Source organism: Gracilinanus agilis, chromosome 4, assembly GCF_016433145.1.
Source record: "Gracilinanus agilis isolate LMUSP501 chromosome 4, AgileGrace, whole genome shotgun sequence".
In the NCBI taxonomy this organism is placed as follows: Eukaryota; Metazoa; Chordata; class Mammalia; order Didelphimorphia; family Didelphidae; genus Gracilinanus; species Gracilinanus agilis.
In genome coordinates, this window is record NC_058133.1 from 468,389,455 (window position 1) to 468,409,630 (window position 20,176).

The 20,176-nt window shown below is 42.3% G+C and overlaps 1 protein-coding gene across 1 annotated transcript in view; it reads right to left on the minus strand.

Annotated features, from left to right (window-relative positions):
* Positions 1-961: 961 nt before the first annotated feature.
* The window catches only part of IGSF3 (immunoglobulin superfamily member 3), an 84,918-nt gene continuing 65,703 nt past the window's right edge, over positions 962-20,176 (minus strand). Inside the window, exons 3-6 of the mRNA XM_044675532.1 lie at positions 16,760-17,170; positions 11,273-11,680; positions 6,002-6,433; positions 962-1,230 (exon numbers count right to left, since the gene is read on the minus strand). Coding sequence (XP_044531467.1) covers positions 980-1,230; positions 6,002-6,433; positions 11,273-11,680; positions 16,760-17,170 — 1,502 coding nt within the window. The 3' untranslated portion in view covers positions 962-979. The remainder of the gene's footprint in view (positions 1,231-6,001; positions 6,434-11,272; positions 11,681-16,759; positions 17,171-20,176) is intronic.

Below are 20,176 nucleotides of genomic sequence, written 5' to 3' on the forward strand. Positions count from 1 at the left end.
TCAAAGGTCGCTGCCATCATCTAGTGGCCAAACGTTATTGCCCAAACCAATGGGAATCCTTTCCTCTCTAATCCAGACTGATAAAGATGAATGGAAAGCAGTCTTCCTCACGCCTATGTTAGTATGGAAAAGGGCTGTTGTTGAGCTCTGGACCGCCTTCTCCAAAGATTTTTTTAATTTTAATTTTTGGGCAAGCTTCCAGTAAAGCCTTTTTTGGCCTGTCTGATAGGCAAGTTAGCTAGACAATGTCTGCTCCTGATGGGCTTCCTTTTCTCCTGTATGCACACGGTCCTTTTGAAGGAAAAATCTAGGCTTTCATCTTGACTACAAAGTGATTCAAACCACTCTGGGCTGGGCTGCAGGAAAAAAATAAAATACAAATTGGGCCTATGCTACACACTATTTTCAAATATTTTTCTGCAAGTAAAACAGCTTGGAATATTTTGATTCAGGGGTAGCTTTTTGAAATGTGCAAAAGGAAAAAAGTCTCAAAAAAGACCCCTCGTCAGTCTATAGTTCTTGGTTCTTTTTGTCATCAGTTAGGGGTGAGGGGGAGTTCCAACCATTCAGAAAGGCTGAACCAAAGTGATTTCAAAATCTGTAGCAAAAAACCCCACGAACAAAGTCCTCTAACGACCATCAGAGAATACTATAAATTAATGAGTCAAAGTGGCTCCAGGAGTTACTCACTATGTTTCAAGAAGAGATCTCTAACAGCAGGGATATGACATCAGAACCAGAGGAACTAGCCAGTCAACGGAAATAAAGAGCAGAGGGTATCTGCTGGGTGCCAGCAACAAGTGTCTATCTCTGTCACTGGCTAGGGGGATTTATAAAAAATTTCAAACCCGAAAACCCACTGGGCAGGGGACTCCAGAGTCTAGCGGCTGTTCTACGGTACGAAACGCACAGACGGAAGAAAGGAAGCAACAAAGATCCATCTGGTCCTTGGGGTGCCACGTCCACCCCAGTCTTCCTTTTAGTCTATGGTTCCTGGGTGGATGCTGAGAACAGGAGGCTCCAGGCAAGTCGGGGAATAGTTGAGGTGGGGCTCTTTGATCCACAGCAAGGGCACTCCATTCTTGCCTTCAGAGTTCTTGCTAGAGTTCCTAGTCTTGAAGCGGACTAGTAAGATGGTGATGATCAAGATGCCGAAGATGGGGAAAGGGTAGAAGAAGACGAAGTAGAAGAGAGCATCGTTGGCACAGATGATGGACTGGAGCGTCGAGCCTGAAAAGCAGCAGGGAGAGAAAGAGCAGTAAAAGGCACGGAAATCTGATCCTTGTCGGTTCCCAAAGACGGTACTCAAACAAATGGAAGCCATTTGGCAGAGCTCCCGCGCCTCACTCTGGGAATTATTTTTCTGCATCCGCTATGGGCTGGGGAGAGGGTAAGAATGACCTACCTGTTCCTCAGCGACAAGCCCTTTTTCCCAATCCAGTGGCAGTTACCCGCAGAGCAAGCTCGCCCTCCCCACACCTCCATCCCTAACCTTGATTACTGTTTGGAATACTAAGCAAGGACATGGAAGTTATTGATTAGTCCCTAATAATATTTATTATGCTAAAGTAATTGATTTCAACTCCATCTCCTACTTCCTGCCTGGTCCTATTTCTCCTACTCCTTTGCACTTAGTTCAAGCATCCTCTGGGAGTTCGATGTTCATTCATCCTCCGAGCAGGCTCGCAGGAGATGATGTCTGTACCGTGACCACCGCCAGTTACATTACCCTTATCATTTAGCATCTGCCCAATACACATGACCTGAAGGACGCAGACTAGGGACAATGGGAGGATTATGGATGAGCTCAGGAGGCTTCAGCGGGGCAGCCTTATGTCATTCATCTTCAGTTCCTGAAGATCCTTCCCAGAAGTAAATCATTTCCTTCAACTCCCAAGTTTCTCCTATCTTCCTTCCTTTCTTCAAGGTATCTGACACAAGACTGTGCCAGGAGATGTCCCAAGGGCACTGACAGTATTTTTCCAGCTGGGTTCTTTTCTAGAAATTTGTAGGCCGCCTAAGGGCTGGGCCAGCGTTGTGCACGTTGCTCTACAGCAGTGGTTCCCAAACTTTTTTGGCCTACCACCCCCTTTCCAGAAAAAATATTACTTAGCACCCCTGGAAATTAATTTTTTAAAAATTTAACAGCAATTAAAAGGGAAGATAAATGTACCTGCGGCCATCACCATCTCCCTGAATGGCTGCAGCACCCACCAGGGGGCAGTAGCGCCCACTTTGGGAATCACTGCTCTAGACATTTCATCTTATTTGGAACTCTGGATGATGGCTGGCTGTGCTGAATGGGGCTGCCATTTAGGATTAGCCTTATTTCTCATTTTCCCCAACATGCACTCTCTATGTTCTCAGCAAACTAGACTATTGAGAATAAACTGTGGGGCTGCTCATTTCCAAAGGATCCTGTTTGTGTATCACTGGGTAAAAACCTTTAAAATTACTCATGTAACTCATTTCTGGCACTTTGTGATTTGAACTCAAATACTGATTGGTGTAGAAGTCAAGAGACCAGAGTTCTAAATTCAGGCTGTGCCAGTAATTAGTTTTGAGAATTGGGCAAGCTTTAACCTCTCTGGGTTTCTGGGCTTTTTCCCATAAAGAAAATAAGGGGGGAATTGAGCTGAATGATCTTGGAAGTCCTTTTTAATTTTGTTCTATTCATTCATGAAACCTCCACTGTAAGGTCCCACTCTCCGGATTGGTGCGATCCATTTTCCTGACTTTGCTACCTCCTCTCCCTCTGGTCCTTCTGTTTGGTTTCTGACTCCTTCCTATAATCTAATCCCTTCACCCTTTCCCAATCTTCTTTTTTTTTTAAAAAAAAAAAACCCTTTTAACTTCCATCTTAGAATCAATATTGTGTATTGGTTCTAAAGCAGAAGAGCAGTAAGGGCTAAGTAATGGCGGTTAAGTGCTTTGCCCAGAGACACACAGCTTGGAAGTGTCTGAGGTCATATTTGGACCCAGGAACCTCCCATCTCTAGACCTAGTTCTCAATCTACCGAGTCACCCAGCTGCCCTCTTTCCCATCAGTTCTGTTTAAATCCTTATCTTCCATCTTAGAATCAATAACATGCATTGGTTCCAAGGCAGAAGAGTGGTAAGGGCTAGGCAAGAGGGGGTTAAGTGACTAGCCCAGGGCCACACAGCTTGGAAGGTTCTCCTGTCTCTAGACCTTGCTCTTTCCTAGTCTTCTTATACCTCACTTCCCTTCATGTACTCTAGGATCCAGTGACCTCCCAACCCCCCCTTTTCTGATCCTTACACACAACACTCCCAATTCTGGACATTTTCACTGGCTGGCTCCAGTGCCTGGAATCCTCTTCTTCCTCCTCTGTCTCCTGCCTTCATGTCTCAATTAAAACCAAACCTTCAGCAGGGAGCCTCTCATAATCCTCCACAGGAGCGCTAGTGGTGACCCTTTCTGAATAATTCTAATTCATCCTAAATATAACTTGTATGTGCATAACTGTTTTCACATTGCTCGCCCTGCCCTGTGCCCCACCTCCATTAGACTGTGAGTTCCCTGAAGGCAGAGACTGGTTTTTTGGTCCTTCTCGGTCCTCAAAAGAGTGCCTAGCACATGGCAGGCACTTAATAAATGGCTGCTGACTTGTCTTCTCTCATTAGAACGTCAGCTCCTTGAGAGTAGCTAAAGTCTTGCTTGCTTATTCTTCCAGTGTTGTGGAGCAGAGCTCCTGGCACACAGTAAGTGCTCTCTCTAACTATGGAAATGAATGAAGAGCAATATTAAAAACTGACACGTTCCCAAACACTTCCCTTTTAATTTGGGTCGTTTGGCAGGTAGACTATTCACCAGGTGACTATTCGGTTTGGAGATTACCCAAGGCTCTACACTTTTTCTCTGAATGCCTATTTTCTACTTCATTGCTCATTATCACCTTCAACAGGGAAGATCAGGAAAGCAAAGGAGACAGGATTTCATCCGTCGGTTCGGCTATTACTTGTGAGCAGAGCCTTGTTGGGCAAGGAGGCAAGAGATGCTGGTTCGAGCAAGATGTTTGAACGGCAGGCAAATCCCAAATTTGCTGTACAAATCCCATTACCAAGTATACTACAATTCCAACATTGCTTCTGTGTCCCAACAGATGGCCCATTAAAAACCAGTGTTCCTTCTGTTGGCCTTGTTGCAACACATAACTGAGTACAAGTACCCTCCCAGGTCTCTCTTCCTGGAGCAGTCGCTTACCGAGACAAAGGGTACTTAGCTAATGGGGTGAAGGGAAGGGAAATTGTTCAAAGTTATTTTATAGTAATTACCCTTCAATTCTGTGAGCCCTGGCCCCAAAATCCCAACCACCTATGCAAAATCCACTTAATCTCTCAAATGCAGCCTTCCACTCAACCCCGCTCTCTCTGAAACAATATGGAAAAAGATCCAGAATCCACAGGGATAAGGTTATGTGGATAACCTTTCCCTTTGGGCTCCCTAACCTCAGAGCACTTACTAACTCAAAACAAAGGGGCGGATTAACCCCTTGGTTTCATCTCTAGATCCTGGAGCTTGGGAATGTGATGGATAACAATATCCTAAGTTCCACTGCAATACAACAATTTGAGAAGAGCATGGAGTTTGGGAAGATGCCCTTTACTTTGGGTAATCAAGAGGCTGACTCTATAAATTGGCCAATAGGATTGCAAAACCCATTAATGAGCATCCCCTGAGAATAAATAAATATTTCAATAATATTGATTAATTATTATATAACTAATTATTTTATTGATTAATTGTTAATTGTTTTGTTGATTAATAAATATTAATAATGAATATATTATTATCACTAACCAATTAATTATTTTGTTGATTGATTAATAAATATTAATAATATATTTATTAAAAAACAAATGCTCTTTCAGTAGCACTTTTACTTTTTAATATACTATTATCCTAAGGTAGGCAGCAATCCTCAAATTTTCTGGTCTCAGGACCGCTCTACATTCTTTTTGTTTTTTAAACTCATACCTTCTGTCTTAGAATCAATACTATATATTGTTTTCCAGGCAGAAAAGCAGGAAGGGTTAGGCAATGGGGTTTAAATGACTTACCCAGGGTCACACAGCTAGGAAGTGTATGAGGCCAGATTTGAACTCAAAGACCTCCTGTCTCTGGGCCTGGCTCTCAATCCACTGAGCCATCTATCTGTCCCTGACCCCTCCACATTTTTAAAAATGATTGAAGACCACCCATCTCCTCCAACGAGTTTTCATTTGTGTGAGGCATATCTACTGACTTTTGCAATATTAGAAATTATAAAGTCTAAAGATTATTATAGAAACAGTTTTGACCTGGAGGATCCTCTGAAAGAATCTTAGAGACCCTTGTGGTACTAGGACAGTGATGGGCAACCTTTTGAGCTTGGTGTATCAAAATTCACCAAAAAAAAAACAAGCATAACTCAGGTGGTGTGTCACGTAGAGAAAAAACCCATAATTTTGCGATATTTATAGTTTAAATAACAAAAATGTATCATTGTAATATATAACTGTATTTAATAAACCAAAATAGATAAATTAGTAGAGGCAGAATTGTCATCTATAGTGCACAGAGTGTCTACACTACACTACAGCAAATGTTTCATCCTTAGCATGCGACCCCAGACTTCTCTGTATGCAGCTACGTGTCATCGAAAATGGCTACGTGTGTTAGTGCTGGCACGCGTGTGATAGGTTTGCCATCACCGTACTAGGACCATACTTTGAGAATTGCTATTTAGTGTACATTTTAGGGGTTTGCCTCTGTCTTGGCTTCCCCTCTCGACTGTAGACTCTCTGAGGACAGAGATTCAACTTCATCATTCAACTCCGTGTCTTCTCCCAGCATCTACTACATAACAGACTCCTAGGTACAATTTGTTGACTTGGGCTGGTTCTTTCAAACAGTCAGTAGATTTTTTTTTCAGTTTTCCTATCAATTAGAGTTCCACAGCTCCCTCGTGTATTTTCTCTGGGAATTCTACGAACTCACCTGTGTCCAGAACTTGGATGCCAATTGGACCAGACTCCTCCTCGGTCAGCCGGTACCACTCTTTCTGAGGGTTGGACAGCCACTCTTCCACCCGGCAGGAGTAGTTGCCGGTATCACTAGGATCTGCTTGCAAAACGGTCAAGCGGTAGAGCACCGGTGAGAGTCTCTGAAACCGGAGCCTGCCCTCCCAGTGGTTGCCCTCGGGGCCAAAGACGGCATCGGGGCCAACACTGAGCATGGCCTTCCGCTCTATTTCCTCCTCCTCCAGGGCGCTGCCTTTCTTTCCTCCAGCTTTAGTCCTGAGAGCATACCAGGCAACGGCAAAGCGGGATTCCTGACTGGAGCGAGATAAGATGTTGCAGTCGAGCTGGAAAGGGGACTTCTCCGGCACCGTGACATTGGGTACCACCGTGTCCACCTGCAACGTGGCATCTGAGAGGGAGGAGGGTTGGGAAACAAAGGATGCAAAAGGAAGGTCCATCAAGAGTTTTTCTTGAGCAGAGTGAATGAACAGTGGGGAAAAGAGCTATTTCTTCCCAAGTATCCATGATCAAAGAGTAACATTAGAATAATCTAGGAATAACACTGGAATAATCCTCTCTTGGACCCCTTCCTCATGCAGACACAGAAGAAAGACTACAGCAGTAGAATGCCTCCCCCCTTCCCCACTCTAGACCACAGCGTTCATGATGAGACATCTTTTACCACCATTACCTCATAGGAGTATGTACTCATTACACGCTCCCGTTGGGTCGTGGTCAAACAGCGTGTCTGTGTTTTTTGCTTGTTTTTAGTTCTTCCTTTTAAATCAAGCTATGAAATGTGTTAATGTAGGTCAGTGATTCCCAAAGTGGGCGCCACCGCCCCCTGGTGGGTGCTGCAGTGATCCAGGGGGAGCGGTGATGGCCACAGGTGCATTTATCTTTCCTATTAATTGCTATTAAAATTTTTAAAAATTAATTTCCAGGGGACTAAATAATATTTTCTCTGGAAAGGGGGTGGCAGGCCAAAAAAGTTTGGGAACCACTGATGTAGGCTCTCTGAGGCGAGGAACCATGATATGTGTATATATCTACATTTATATATCTATACTTCTATATTTGTGAAGACACACGTGTACATTTACATATGTAGACGTGGCTGCATACACAAATATGGAAGTATGTCACACACATCATGGTTCCTATCTAGTAGAGTTATTATAATGAGAAAGCAAATGTTCTAGGTAAAAGTGTGCCTAAGCACACACACACACCCAGAACTACATTTTCAGTTTTCAGTCATGTCTGATTCTTTGAGAAGACATTTGGATTTTCTTGGCAAAGATCCTGGAGTGGTTTGCCATTTCCTTCTCCAGCTCATTTTACAGATAAGGAAACTGAGTCAAATAGGGTGAAGCAACTTGCTCAGGGTTACGAAACTAGTAAGAGTCTGAGACTAGACCTGAACTCAAGTCTTCCTGACTACAGGCCTTGGGCTCTATTTATTGTTCTGCCTAACTGTCTATATATTCATACACTTACATTTATTTAAGTGAAACTATATTCCTCTGCTCCATGGCAGGGTGGGGATAAATAACACTCTGTGTTCAATTCCAGCCTGTTATACATTCAGGCTGCATGATCTAACTTCTCGGTGACTCAGACAACTTTCTAAGAATAATTTACAGACAAAGGGCTGATATGTTATCAGTATTTTGGAGGAGACTGTAAGGGAGGGAGTCTCTCTGATAGGAGGTTTCTGAATCATTGAAATTTCAGGTCAGAACCAAAAAAAATCCAAACCAAAACAATTAAAAAAAACCAAAAGGATGACTAAAAAAAACCTACTGACCAATTAACCTTCAAAATGACACCCACCTAGTTAAAGTTAACTGCTAGGTCATGAGACTCAATCACAGGGGGATGCATCCAAACCATAGATCCAATATTTTTCATTGTACAGGACTCAGAATGCAGTAATGGAAAAACAATGGATGAAGTCAGAGTCCCAGCTTCACTCCTAATCACTAGTGTCTGACTGTGGGGGACTTACTTAGCCTCAATGGATCTCAAATTTTCTCATCTATAAAGGTGGGTGTTAAACTAAATGCCCTCTGGGCCCCACAAGGTCCTTTCTACTTTTAAATCTACGACCTAATGACCATCAGCCTTCCAGGTGAAGAAAGGCAGGTGGTTTCTGAGACAGAGAGAGAGAGAGAAAAGAAAAATAAAACAATCATGTCAAATGAAAGTGACCCAAGGCCATCTGGTATTCTCTTCCAGTTTAGGCACTAAAATTAAATTAAAACATTTATATTAAAAGATATTTCTAAGTGCTCTAATGTTTGCAAAAGAGTCTCACGTATGTTATATCTTGCTTTTACTTCACAACAACCTTGTGAGAAGGTATTATTATTATTATCATTTTCATCATCCATGTTATTAACAAAAGGTTAAGTGATTGGCTGATAGGCACAGAGTTATTAACTATTAGAAAAGAGATCTGGACCTAGGGCTCTCGGACTTCAAATTCAGCACCCTCACCCCCTGGGTCGGGCCATCTCCTACTCCTACAGCGAATAAGAGAATACATCCTCAATGCCAAGGGACACATAACTGGGTATAATGTAACTATTCACTGGGATATGTTTAAAAAATTTTTAAAGGATGTTTAGAAAGCACTTAGGATTATTTTCTTGTATATTTTAACAATCTACATACACACAAAGGACTTTTGTAATTGTAAAATTTCATATTTTTTTTTTTAAATTTTTAACTCTTACTTTCTGTCTTAGTAACAACTCTAAGACAGAAAGGCAAGGGCTAAGCAAAAGGGATTAAGTGACTTATCCAAGGTTACACAGCTAGGCATTGTCTGAAGCCAGATTTGAACCCAGGACCTCCAGACTCCAGATCTGGCGCTCTATCTACTAAGCCACTTAGCTGCCCCACTTACATACATTTTCTCCTCACGACTGCTAGACAGAATGCTTGGCTTAGAGCCAGGAAAACCTGAGTTCAAATCCAGCCCTCAGACACCTACTAGCTGTGTGACATTGGGCAAATCACTTAATTGCTCTCTGCCTCATTTTTTTTTTTTTTATCTTTAAAATAAGGATACCAGTTGCACCTCTTTCCTAGGTTTTCTGAGGAAGACGTGAGATAATATTTGTAATGCACTTTCAAAAAAAAAACGTGCTTTATTAGCTGTCATTATTTTTATTATTGTTATGATTTTGACCTTCGCAACAGCTCTCCCTATGAGACAAGTGCAATTGCTTTTCTTCACATGTACTGATGAGGACACAAATTTAGAAAGGTCTAGTAATTTGTTCAAGGTCACACATTACTAGAATAAGTGTTGGGAAGGAACACAGCCCTGATCTCCTGACTCCAAGGATGCCAAGGCTTTTTTCCCTCGCAGGAGGGGACAGATGAACAAAAAGTCTCTCTCTTTTTTAGACTAAAAATAGTACCATAAAGGCAAAAAGCAGACATGTTTAAAAATCATATATGCTAACGTGTGGGGACAGTCTGCTATCAACTCATTCATGCTAAGCCTTCTCAGACAGACTGCTAAGTGGTAACTGGCTCCTTTCTTGACAGTTGATGTTGCTATGGAAACTTGGATCACGCATTTCCTGATTTTTAAGGTTATTCCTTTAAATTGGTAACAAACCATATGTGTAGGCCATTCTATGCTTCTAAATACCTTCAAAAAAGAGGGAAAAAATGGGACAGCCATCACCATGAGGAAAGTTAAAAAGAAGGCAGGGAGGAAGAGTTTCTGGACTGCCTAAATTTTTTATTTACAATATGTAGACTAATTATTTCTCACTGAATATTAGCAGTCCACAAAGTAATTTAAGGAGAAGAAATTTGGCTGTTTTCCATTTTTCATCTTCTGAAAACTTCTTTTTTTTTTAACCTTTACTTTCCATCTTCGAATCAATACTGTATACTGATATTGATTCTAAGGCAGAAGAGTGGGAAGGGCTAGGTAATGGGGGTTAAGTGACTTGCCCAGGGCCTCACAGCTAGAAAGTGTCTGAGGCCAGATTTGAACCCAGAAAAACTTCCCATCTCTTGTCCTGGTTGAGCCACCCAGCTGCCCCATAGATGGCACTTCTTAAGAATAAGTTTTCAGGGGGCAGCTAGGTGGCTCAGTGGATAGAGAGCCAGGACAAGAGATGGGAAGGTTTTTTGGGTTCAAATCTGGCCTCAGACACTTCCTAGCTATGAGGCTCTGGACAAGTCACTTAACCCCCATTGCCTAGCTCTTACCACTTTCCCACCTTTCAAAATTCAAAGATGAAAAGTAAGAGTTTAAAAAGAAAATGCCCTATTTTAATGTTCTGCTATTAATTACAAGAGTCCTTTCATTCCAAGGGGAAAAAAGTTACCTTGGAATCACCCTTAAAACAATACCTGGGAGGTAGATGCTATTATTATTCCCATTTTATAGATGGGAAAATTGAGATCTAAAGAAATTAAGTGACTTCCCTGGGGTCACAAAGCTAGAAAGTATCTGAGGTGGGGGGCAGCTAAGTGGCACAGTGGATAGAGCACTAGACTTGAAGTTAAAAGGACCTAGGTCTAAATCTGACCTCAGGGGCAACTAAGTGGCTCAGTGGATTAAGAGACCAGCCTAGAGACAGGAGGTTCTAGGTTCAAATATGACCTTAGACACATCCTAGCTATGTAACTCTGGGCAAGTCACTTAACCCCCATTGCCTAGCCCTTACCACTCTTCTGCCTTGGAACCAATACAGAGTATTGATTCTAAGACAAAAGGTAAGGGTGGTTTGTTTTTTTAAAAATCCAGACTTCAAATTCTTCCTAGTTATGTGACCCTGGATGAGTCACTTAACCCCCCATTGCCTAGCCCTTACCTCTTTTCTGCCTTGGAACCAATACAAAGTATTGATTCTAAGACAGAAAGTAAGGGTGTTTTGTTTTGTTTTTTAATTCAGATCTCAGATACTTCCTAGCTATATGACTTTACCCTGATTGCTTAGCCCTTGCCACTCTTCTGTTTTAGAATTGATGCTAAGATAGAACACAAGTATTTAAATATCCATGTGTATGTATATGTTTGAAGCCAGATGTGAGATTTCCCCCCCAGCCACAGTAAACAGACCGTTTTTAGATGAACTATGCAATAGAAATTCTTATGCGATTAACTGCTATGTATATAACTAGCATTTATTAATAGGTGATTTATTTTCCCTGTCTATAAAGTGGCAAATGTTAAAGAGAAAAATTGGCGAGCCAGCTAGCCGTCCTTCACCTGGTCTCAATACTGTGACGATCGTCTGTCCGGATGAATCTTCTGCCCGTTTGTACCACACATCGCTGGGGCTCAGCAACCACTCCTCCACAAGGCAGTTGTATGTGCCACTGTCCTGCACAGCGGTATTCTGGATAATGAGGCGGTAAACCCCCAGAGAAGGGCTTTCCAAATGCAGTCTCCCCTTCCAGTGGTTCTTAGCAACCTGCTCTCCATAGTGGAAGGTGGCCTCTCGACTCAGGCGGGCCACTGTTTCTCTCTCGGGGTGATTGGGTTTCCACACGTGCCATTCCACCGAGAGCCGGGAAGCCCCGCTGGTGCGATTCAGGACCACACACTCCAGTTCCACCTTCTGGGTTTCCAGAACCGTGACATTACCTTGGGCTTGGCTCAGCTTAAGGCGGGCATCTGTCAACAAGAAGACAGGAAAAAATCAGAAGAAATGATAGAAGAGCAAGTGACCTTACAGAACAGAGTAAACAGACCGATCTAATGCTGCAGGACCCAAATCAAAGGGACAGAACAGGAGGGAGAATTGGGGTAAAAATCAGTGCATCAACCTGTGAATAAAGAGAAAAACATTCCTCTAATGGGCTAGCTGGATCCATTCTCATCATTCTGAGTCTTTGGGAAAAGATTGCATTTTTAAGTACTTACATTTTAATTGAACACCTTTATTTTAATTTAATTCTATTGAACAAACACTTAATAATTACCTTCTATGTGTAAGGCAGGGAAGACATGAGGATAAAATCCAAAGAGCTTTAGCCCTTAGGGAGCTTACATTTTAAAAGGGATTAGAGAAAGAAATTCTTGGTGGGAGTAAGAGGGAAAATGGGAAACATGTAGAGAAGATGAGGGAATCAAAAACATATTTCCCGTTCAGTTGTTTCAGTCCTGTCCAATTCTTTGTGATCCCATTTGGGGTTTTCTTGGCAGAGAGAATGGATTGGTTTGCCATTTCCTTCTCTGGCTCATTTTATAGATGAGAAAATGAAAACAAATGGGGTTAAATGATTTGCCCAGGTTGTACAGGTAAAAGGTTGTTCAGTTATTTAAGTTATCTCTGACTCTTCCTAACCCCAGTTGGGGTTTTCTTGGCAAAGATACTGGAGTGGTTTGCCATTTCCTTCCCCAGCTCATTTTATAGGTGAAGAAACTGAGACAAACAGGGTTAAGTGACTTGCCCAGGGTCACACACCTGAGACCAAATTTGAATTCAGGAAGATGTGTCTTCCTGACTATAGCTCTGGCACTTTATTCAGTGAGTCACTTAGCAGCCCCACAAAATATATACAAGATAATATTCAAGAGAGTAAAAGAATTAACAATTAAGAGAAAGAGGAAAATCAAGAAAGGCTTCATGAAGGAGGTGGCACATGCTTGAACTACTTGCCTTCTGAAGGAGTTAGGTGAGAAGGGAGTATATATTCTGGACATGAAAACCTCCCCACACAAAGGTGGGGAGATGAGAGATGAAATAATGGGTACAGAAAACAGGTAGAAGGCAATTTAACATGCAAAGGTAGAATAGGAAAGGGAGATAAGGGAGTTATATTGAGGAGACCTTATAAGCTAGGTTGATGATGTTCATTTTATCCTAGAAATAATGCTGTTGTTCCAGCATTTCAGGCTCTTCCCGATCCTCTTGACAAAGATACTGGAGTGATTTGCCATTTCTTTCTCCAGTTCATTTGACAGATGCGGAAACTGAGGCAAACAGGGTTAAGTGATTTCTCCAGGGACACACAGCTGGTAAGTGTCTGAGGCCAGATTTGAACTTATAAAAATGATTCTGACTCCAGACTTGGCACTCTTATCTATTGAGTCACCTAGCTGCCCTCGAAATATTAAACTATTAATATTATTTAATAGAAATATTAAACTATTAAAAAAGAACCAGTAATATTATTTAATAGAAATTCTTATTATTTAATAGAAATAGTAAACTATTAAAAAAGAACCAGTAATATTATTTAACATAAATTCTATTATTTAATAGTAAACTATTAAAATAGAACTATTAAAAATTTTAAAGAGATAAAAGGAAATTGTGATTAGTTCTCTTCTAATTAAAACACTCCTCTTAGGACTTGTTCGATAATAGCAGGATCAAAGGGATCACAAGTTATAAAAAAAGAGGTATGAGAGTGGAGACACAGAGTTTTGGATTTGGATCCAGGAGGACCTGGGTTTGAATTCAACCTGTAATATTTAATTAAGTATGGGGCCACGGTTTTCTCTCTGAGCTGAATACTCATAGAACCTACCTACTTAAATAGGCTGTTGTGACATTCAAGTAAGATAATCCATGCCAAGGGCCTCCCAATCTTTAAATTACTATATAAATGTCAATTAGCATTATTAAAAGGGTAGAGATTTGGGAAGGGAGGCAAGAGAATCTTCTGTTATCCGAGAGGGATTTTTAAAATGGTAGCAGGGGAAGCTAATATACATTATAAGGTAATAAATCATGCCCAGTTGTTGAATGTTAGACTGAATAGTAATAATATTCATGGCCAGCACTGATAGATTATCTCATTTGATCCTTAAAACAACCCTGAGAGGTAGGTGCTATTATTATTCCCATTTTATAGGTGGGGAAAACTGAAGTAGAGAAGCTAAGTGAGTAGCCCAGGATTTACACAGTTAATAAATATGTGAGGTAGGATCTGAACTCTGGCCTTCTGGACAACTGTTGGCTTTTTTTTTTTTTAAACCTTTACCCTCTGTCTTCAAATCAATACCATGTGTTGGTTCCAAAGCAGAAGAGAGGTAAAGGCTAAGCAATGGGAGTCAAGTGATTTGTCCAGGGTCAAACAGCTAGGAAGTGTCTGAGGCCAGATTTGAACCCAGGACCTCCAGGTCTTTTGGTCCGGGGCTCCATCCACTGTGCCAATTAGCTATCCCTAAGGCTTATTTTTTTTCAAGCAGAGATTTTTTTTAAAGCATTCGATAATGCCTCTTTTTCTCTAGGAGCTGGCTTGGACTGGGGTCTTCTCAAGTCTAGTACATAAGTATTTATTAAGTGTTTAATGTCCAATTCTAGGCACCATGTTAAGCCCTGTTTGGGAACAAAGAAAGGCAAAAACACAGTCTCTGCCCTTAAGGGGATCACATTCTATGTGATGAAATTTTTGTATTTAAGTTATTTTTTTTTGTATTTTACAAATTATTTGTATTTAAATATTTAAATAAAAATATGTAATTTTTCCATTAAATGGAATAAAATATTCCCTTCTTATCCAAGCATTATAGGTTAGAAAATTCACAAGTCAAGCATCGTACACGGGTGAGGCATATTTCATACGGGCATCAGGGTAGAGACAATATACAGTCTCTATGACTGAGCTCTGATCTATTAATAGTCTTTTAGTTTCACTGTAAATGGGGCTTGATAAGGCAGAGCAAGGCCAAAAGCATTGCTTGGTAGGTACCAGGACCTGAACATGGACCCAACTAGAAGGACAAACCCTGCTGTATACACAAGTCTGATTATGTGGGGAACCAACGTTATGATCATCACTGACAATCTGTGAAGTTAGCAAGAGGCCTTAGAAAAACTGAGGTCAGACTACAGGCCACTAGAAACAAACCTCCTCTAGAGGGAGATTAGGTCACAGCTGGACACAGCAGGTTCTGTGGGTGGAGAGAAGAATTTTTTTAGAATGAGGAAATTTTCCAAAAGCATGTTGGGCTACCTTCCCCTCTCCCTCTCTCTCTTTTCTCTCTCTTCTCTCTTCTCTCTATTCTCTTCTCTCTATTCTCTATTCTCTAATCTCTATTCTCTATTCTCTTCTCTCTTCTTCTCTCTTCTCTCTTCTCTCTTCTCTCTCTCTCTCTCTCTCTCTCGTACACCTTGCTAAGATAGTGTCCTTCCTTTCTTGTCTCTACTTCCTGCTTCATTTATGTGTTCCCCATTAGACTGTAGGGGCAGGTAGATGGCACTGGACTTGGAGTCAGTAAGACCTGAACTCAAATCCAGAAATTTCCTAGCTGTGTGACCTTGGGGCAAGTCATTTAATCTCTGCCAGTAAAAAAGGAAATGTCAGTGGGGGCAGCTGGGTAGCTCAGTGGAGTGAGAGTTAGGCCTGGAGACAGGAGGTCCTAGGTTCAAATCCGGCCTCAGACACTTCCCAGCTATGTGACCCTGGGCAAGTCACTTGACCCCCATTGCCCACCCTTACCAATCTTCCACCTATGAGACAATACACCGAAGTACAAGGGTTTAAAAAAAAAAAAAAAAAAAAAAGGAAATGTCAGGACAGTTAGGTAGCACAGTGGATAGAGCTCCAGGTCTGGAATCAGGAGGACTTGGGTTTAAATCAGATACTTCCTAGCTGTGTGACCCTGGGCAAGCCCCTTAACCCCACTACCTAGCCCTTACTGCTCTTCTGCTTTGTAATATACAGTATTGATTCTGAGACAGAAGGTAAGGGTTTTAATTAATTTTTTAAAGTCTTTTTTGTTTCCAACAGTGGACATCTTTGATGATGAAATGGCATTGCTGTATAGTGGAAAGGTCAATAGATCTGGAATTGGGAAGCCTGAGATTCCAATGGCACCTTTCCTTCACCATTTAGTATTTGTGAGACCCTGAGCGAGTTATTTAGCCTCTCTAGCTCTCCCTCCCCTATTCTGTTGATGAGGCAGGAAGGGTGTACTTGATGGCCTCTCAGGTCCCTTCTGGCTCTACACCTATTTTCTCATGATCCTTCCTGGCTCTCATGATCTCTCTTTACTCATGATCCTTCCTGATTCCTCTCGGTTCTCATGATCCCTCTTCATTCTCATAATCCCTCCTGGTCCTCATGATCTTTCTTCCCTCTCATGATCCCTCCTGATCCCTCCTGGTTCTCATGATCCCTCTTCACTCCCCTGATCCCTCCTGGTTCTCATGATCTTTCTTCATATTCCTGATCCTTCCTGGTTCTTATGATCCCTCTTCACTCCCCTGATCCCTCCTGGTTCTCATGATCTTTCTTCACTCTCCTGATCCCTCCTGGTCCTTCCTGGTTCTCATGATCTCTCTTCACTCATGATCCCTCCTGATCCCTCTTCACTCCCCTGATCCCTCCTGGTTCTCATGATCCCTCTTTACTCCCATGATCCCTCCTGATCCCTCCTGGTTCTCATGATCCCTCTTCACTCTCATGATCCCTCCTGATCCCTCCTGGTTCTCATGATCCTTCCTGATCCATCCTGGTTCTCATGATCTCTCTTCACTCTCATGATCCCTCCTGATCCCTCCTGGTTCTCATGATCCCTCCTGATCCATCCTGGTTCTCATGATCCCTCTTCACTCTCATGATCCCTCTTCACTCCCCTGATCCCTCCTGATCTCTCTTCACTCCCCTGATCCCTCTTCACTCCCCTGATCCCTCCTGATCCCTCCTGGTTCTCATGATCTCTCTTCACATTCCTGATCCCTCCTGGTTCTCAAGGATTCCAGAATCTGAGACAAGGAGATGAATTAGCTCACGTTACCTGGCCGTTTCACTGTGACCTCAGTCCGTCCCGAAACTTCTTCTGCTAGCTTGTACCAGGCATAGTTGGGGCTCAGAAGCCACTCTTCCACATGGCAGTAGTAACTGCCACTGTCGCTGACCTGAGCCCTCTGCACCGTCAGGCTGAAGAGGCCCCCCGACATGTGCCGCTCAAACTGCAGCCTCCCTCGCAGGCCCTCCTCTTCAGCGTAGGTGCCGTACTCAAATGCCGAGTTGTGGGTGGTCTTCAGGATGAGCTTTCCATCGGCGTCCGAGGGCTTGTGAACATACCAGAGGACGGCAAAGTGGGAGTTCAAGCTGGTCTGAGACTTCACCGAGCAGTTCAGCTGGATGGGTCTGTTTTCTACCAGGGTGATGGTCCGTTTTGACTTACTTACTTGCAACTTTGTCACTGGAAGGGAAGAGAAAACAGCTCTTTAAGGACAGTCAAAGCATCCCTCCTTCCTGGCTCCCTTACTTAAAAACAACACCACAGCCCGCCCAAAAGGGAACTATTTTCAATTTAAAAAACACAATAAAATCTTACCTTCATCTTAAAAATCAATATTAAGTATCAGTTACAAGGCAGAAAATTGGTAAGGAGTAGGCAGTTGGGATTAAGTGACTTGCCCAGGGTCACACAGCTAGAAAGTGTCTCAGATCAGATTTGAACACAGAATCTCTGGACTCCAGGCTTGTCTTTCTGAACACCGAGCCCCCTAACTAACCCTTTAAAGGAGCTTTATAAAAGAATCAAAGGATCCAGTCAATGCACATGGCGGTACACTTGTGTATTTTATTTTATTTTCAAATCCTTACCTTCTGTCTTAGAATGGATACCAAGGATTGGTTCCAAGGTGGTAGGGAATAGGCAACTGGGGTTAAGTGACTTGCCCAGGGTTACACAATTAGGCAGTGTCTGAGGCCACATTTGAACCCAGGACCTCCCATCTCTAGGCTTGACTCTCTATCCACTGAGCCACCCAGCTGCCCCCAGCTTTCAGATTTTGAGAGGGTCCAAATGTATCAGTCTCACGCACTAAGGTTCGTTGAAACTAGCAGCCTTGACTAAAATCAATGTTTATAGCAACAGGTAATGTATATTTTATGCCAGCTTCAAACTAATGGATCAAAATGTACTTTGGAGAGCATATCAGATCCTACATTCAAAGAACACAAGCATAAGAGTGATATAAGTCTGTCACCAAGAAAGGACTGAAACCTGAAGTTATGACTCTATTAACTTATAACCAGACAAAGCTAGAAGGCACTCTACAGATTACTGAGTCCAACTCAAATTGATAGATGAAGGAACTTAGGCTGAGCAGATGGATGAGGGAAAGGACTTGTCCAAGGTTACACTACAGATTATTGAGTCCAACTCAAATTGATAGATGAAGGAACTTAGATTGAGCAGATGGATGAGGGAAAGGACTTGTCCAAGGTCACACTACAGATTATTGAGTCCAACTCAAATTGATAGATGAAGGAACTTAGATTGAGCAGATGGATGAGGGAAAGGACTTGCCTAAGGTTACACAGCTAATTAAGTAGCAAGTCCAAGTTCAGAACCTAGGTCTTCACTTTAAAACTTTTGGCCAAGTTCACTTTACTTTCATAAAAAAATTATTTCATTGAGGGGCAGCTTGATGGCTCAGTGGATAGGGAGCCAGGCTTGAAGATGGAAGGTTTTGGTTCAAATCTGGTCTCAGGCACTTCCTAGCTGTGTGACCCTGAACATATCATTTGACCCCCATTTCCTAGCCCTTACTGTTCTTCTGCCTTGGAACCAATTCACAGTATTGATTCTAAGATAGAAAGTAAGGATATAAAATTTTTTTGTTGCTTTTATATATTTCATGAAAGCACTAGTGTAACTTATATCGAACTATATACCACCTGGGGGAGAGGGAGAGAATCTGAACTGCAAAATGTCAGAAAATAATTGTCAAAGATTGTTTCTGCATGTAATTGGGAAAAAAAAGGACAGAAAAATTATTTCATTGTTTTGCGCTTTTAAATGCCTATAAGGGATCAGTGAACACTCCTGGATGCTCTATTTTCATAATCTAGGAAATGAGGGGGGAGGAAACTCAGGGGATCATTATTTTGCAAGAAGCTAAACTAGAAGAATCTAGGCTAGGAACAGGGCAGAGATGGTGCTTCTTTTCTTTTCTCTTCTTTTCTTTTTTAAACCCTTACCTTCTGTCTTGGAATCTATATATTGGTTCCAAGGCAAAATAGGGTTAAGGGCTGGGCAATAGGGGTTCAGTGACTTGTCCAGGGTCATTCAGCTTGGAAGTGTCTGAGTTCACATTTGAACCCAGGACCTCCTGTTTCTAGGCATGGCTCTCAAACCATTGAGCTACCTAGCTACCCCAATGCCATTTCTCTTTTAATACCTACCATAGCTATGAGGTTTGAAAGGCAGCATGGTGGGGCAGGAAGAAAACTTGGTGGAAAGGTGACTCAAGAACATGTCAGTTGCCAAGCTTGTCCACTGAGCTTAGCACTGACATTACAAAGAAAAGGAAACGACTTGGTCCCTGCCTTTAAGGGAGTCACATACTAGTGAGGAGATAATAAACAGAGAGCCATGTAGAAATAAGGTATATAGAAATATAAATGGGAGATCATCGCTGAGTAAAGATGCTGGGGGCAGGGGCAAGAAGGAAGGGGTTGACAGAAAACCAGGGTTTGAATTTCACCTGATGCTGCTTATATTACTTTATGTTTCCTGGGTCTCAGTTTCCTCATCTGCAAAATGAGGTACTGAGATAGATGGTCTTCCAATTCTAGATTTATGATCCCAATGACCAGGATTTGGACGCTAGCTCTGAGATGCTCCTACTTATGGGACTACAGGCAATCACTCCTCTGGACCTGAGTTCTTCATCTGTAAAACGGGAAGGTTGGACCAGATAACCTCTATGTTGTATTCTAATCCTAAATCTCTGAGCGTATGGCATGATAGGTGATCAGAGAAAACTGGTTTAGAGCTATCTGAAAGAAAACAGTTGGAGGGCAGCTAGGTGGCAGAGCAGTTAGAGCTCCAGGCCTGGCGTCAGGAGGATCTGGGGTCAAATTTGGCCATAGACACTTCTTAGTTATGTGACCCTAAACAAGTCACTTCATCCCCATTGCCTAGTTGCTGCCCTTAGAGTTGCTATTGAGACACAAAATAAGGAAGGGAGGGAGGGAGAGAGGGAAGGAGGGAGGAAGGTAGGGAAGGAAGGAAGGAAGAAAGGAAGGAAAGAGGGAGGAAGAGGGAGAGAGGAAAGGAAGGAAGGAATGAAAGGAGGGAAGGAGGGAGGGAGGGAAAAAAGAAAGGAAAGAAAGAGGGAGGAGGGGAGAGAGGGAAGAAAGGAAGGAAGGAACAAGGGAGAGAGGGTGGGAGGGAGGGACGGAAGGAAGGAAG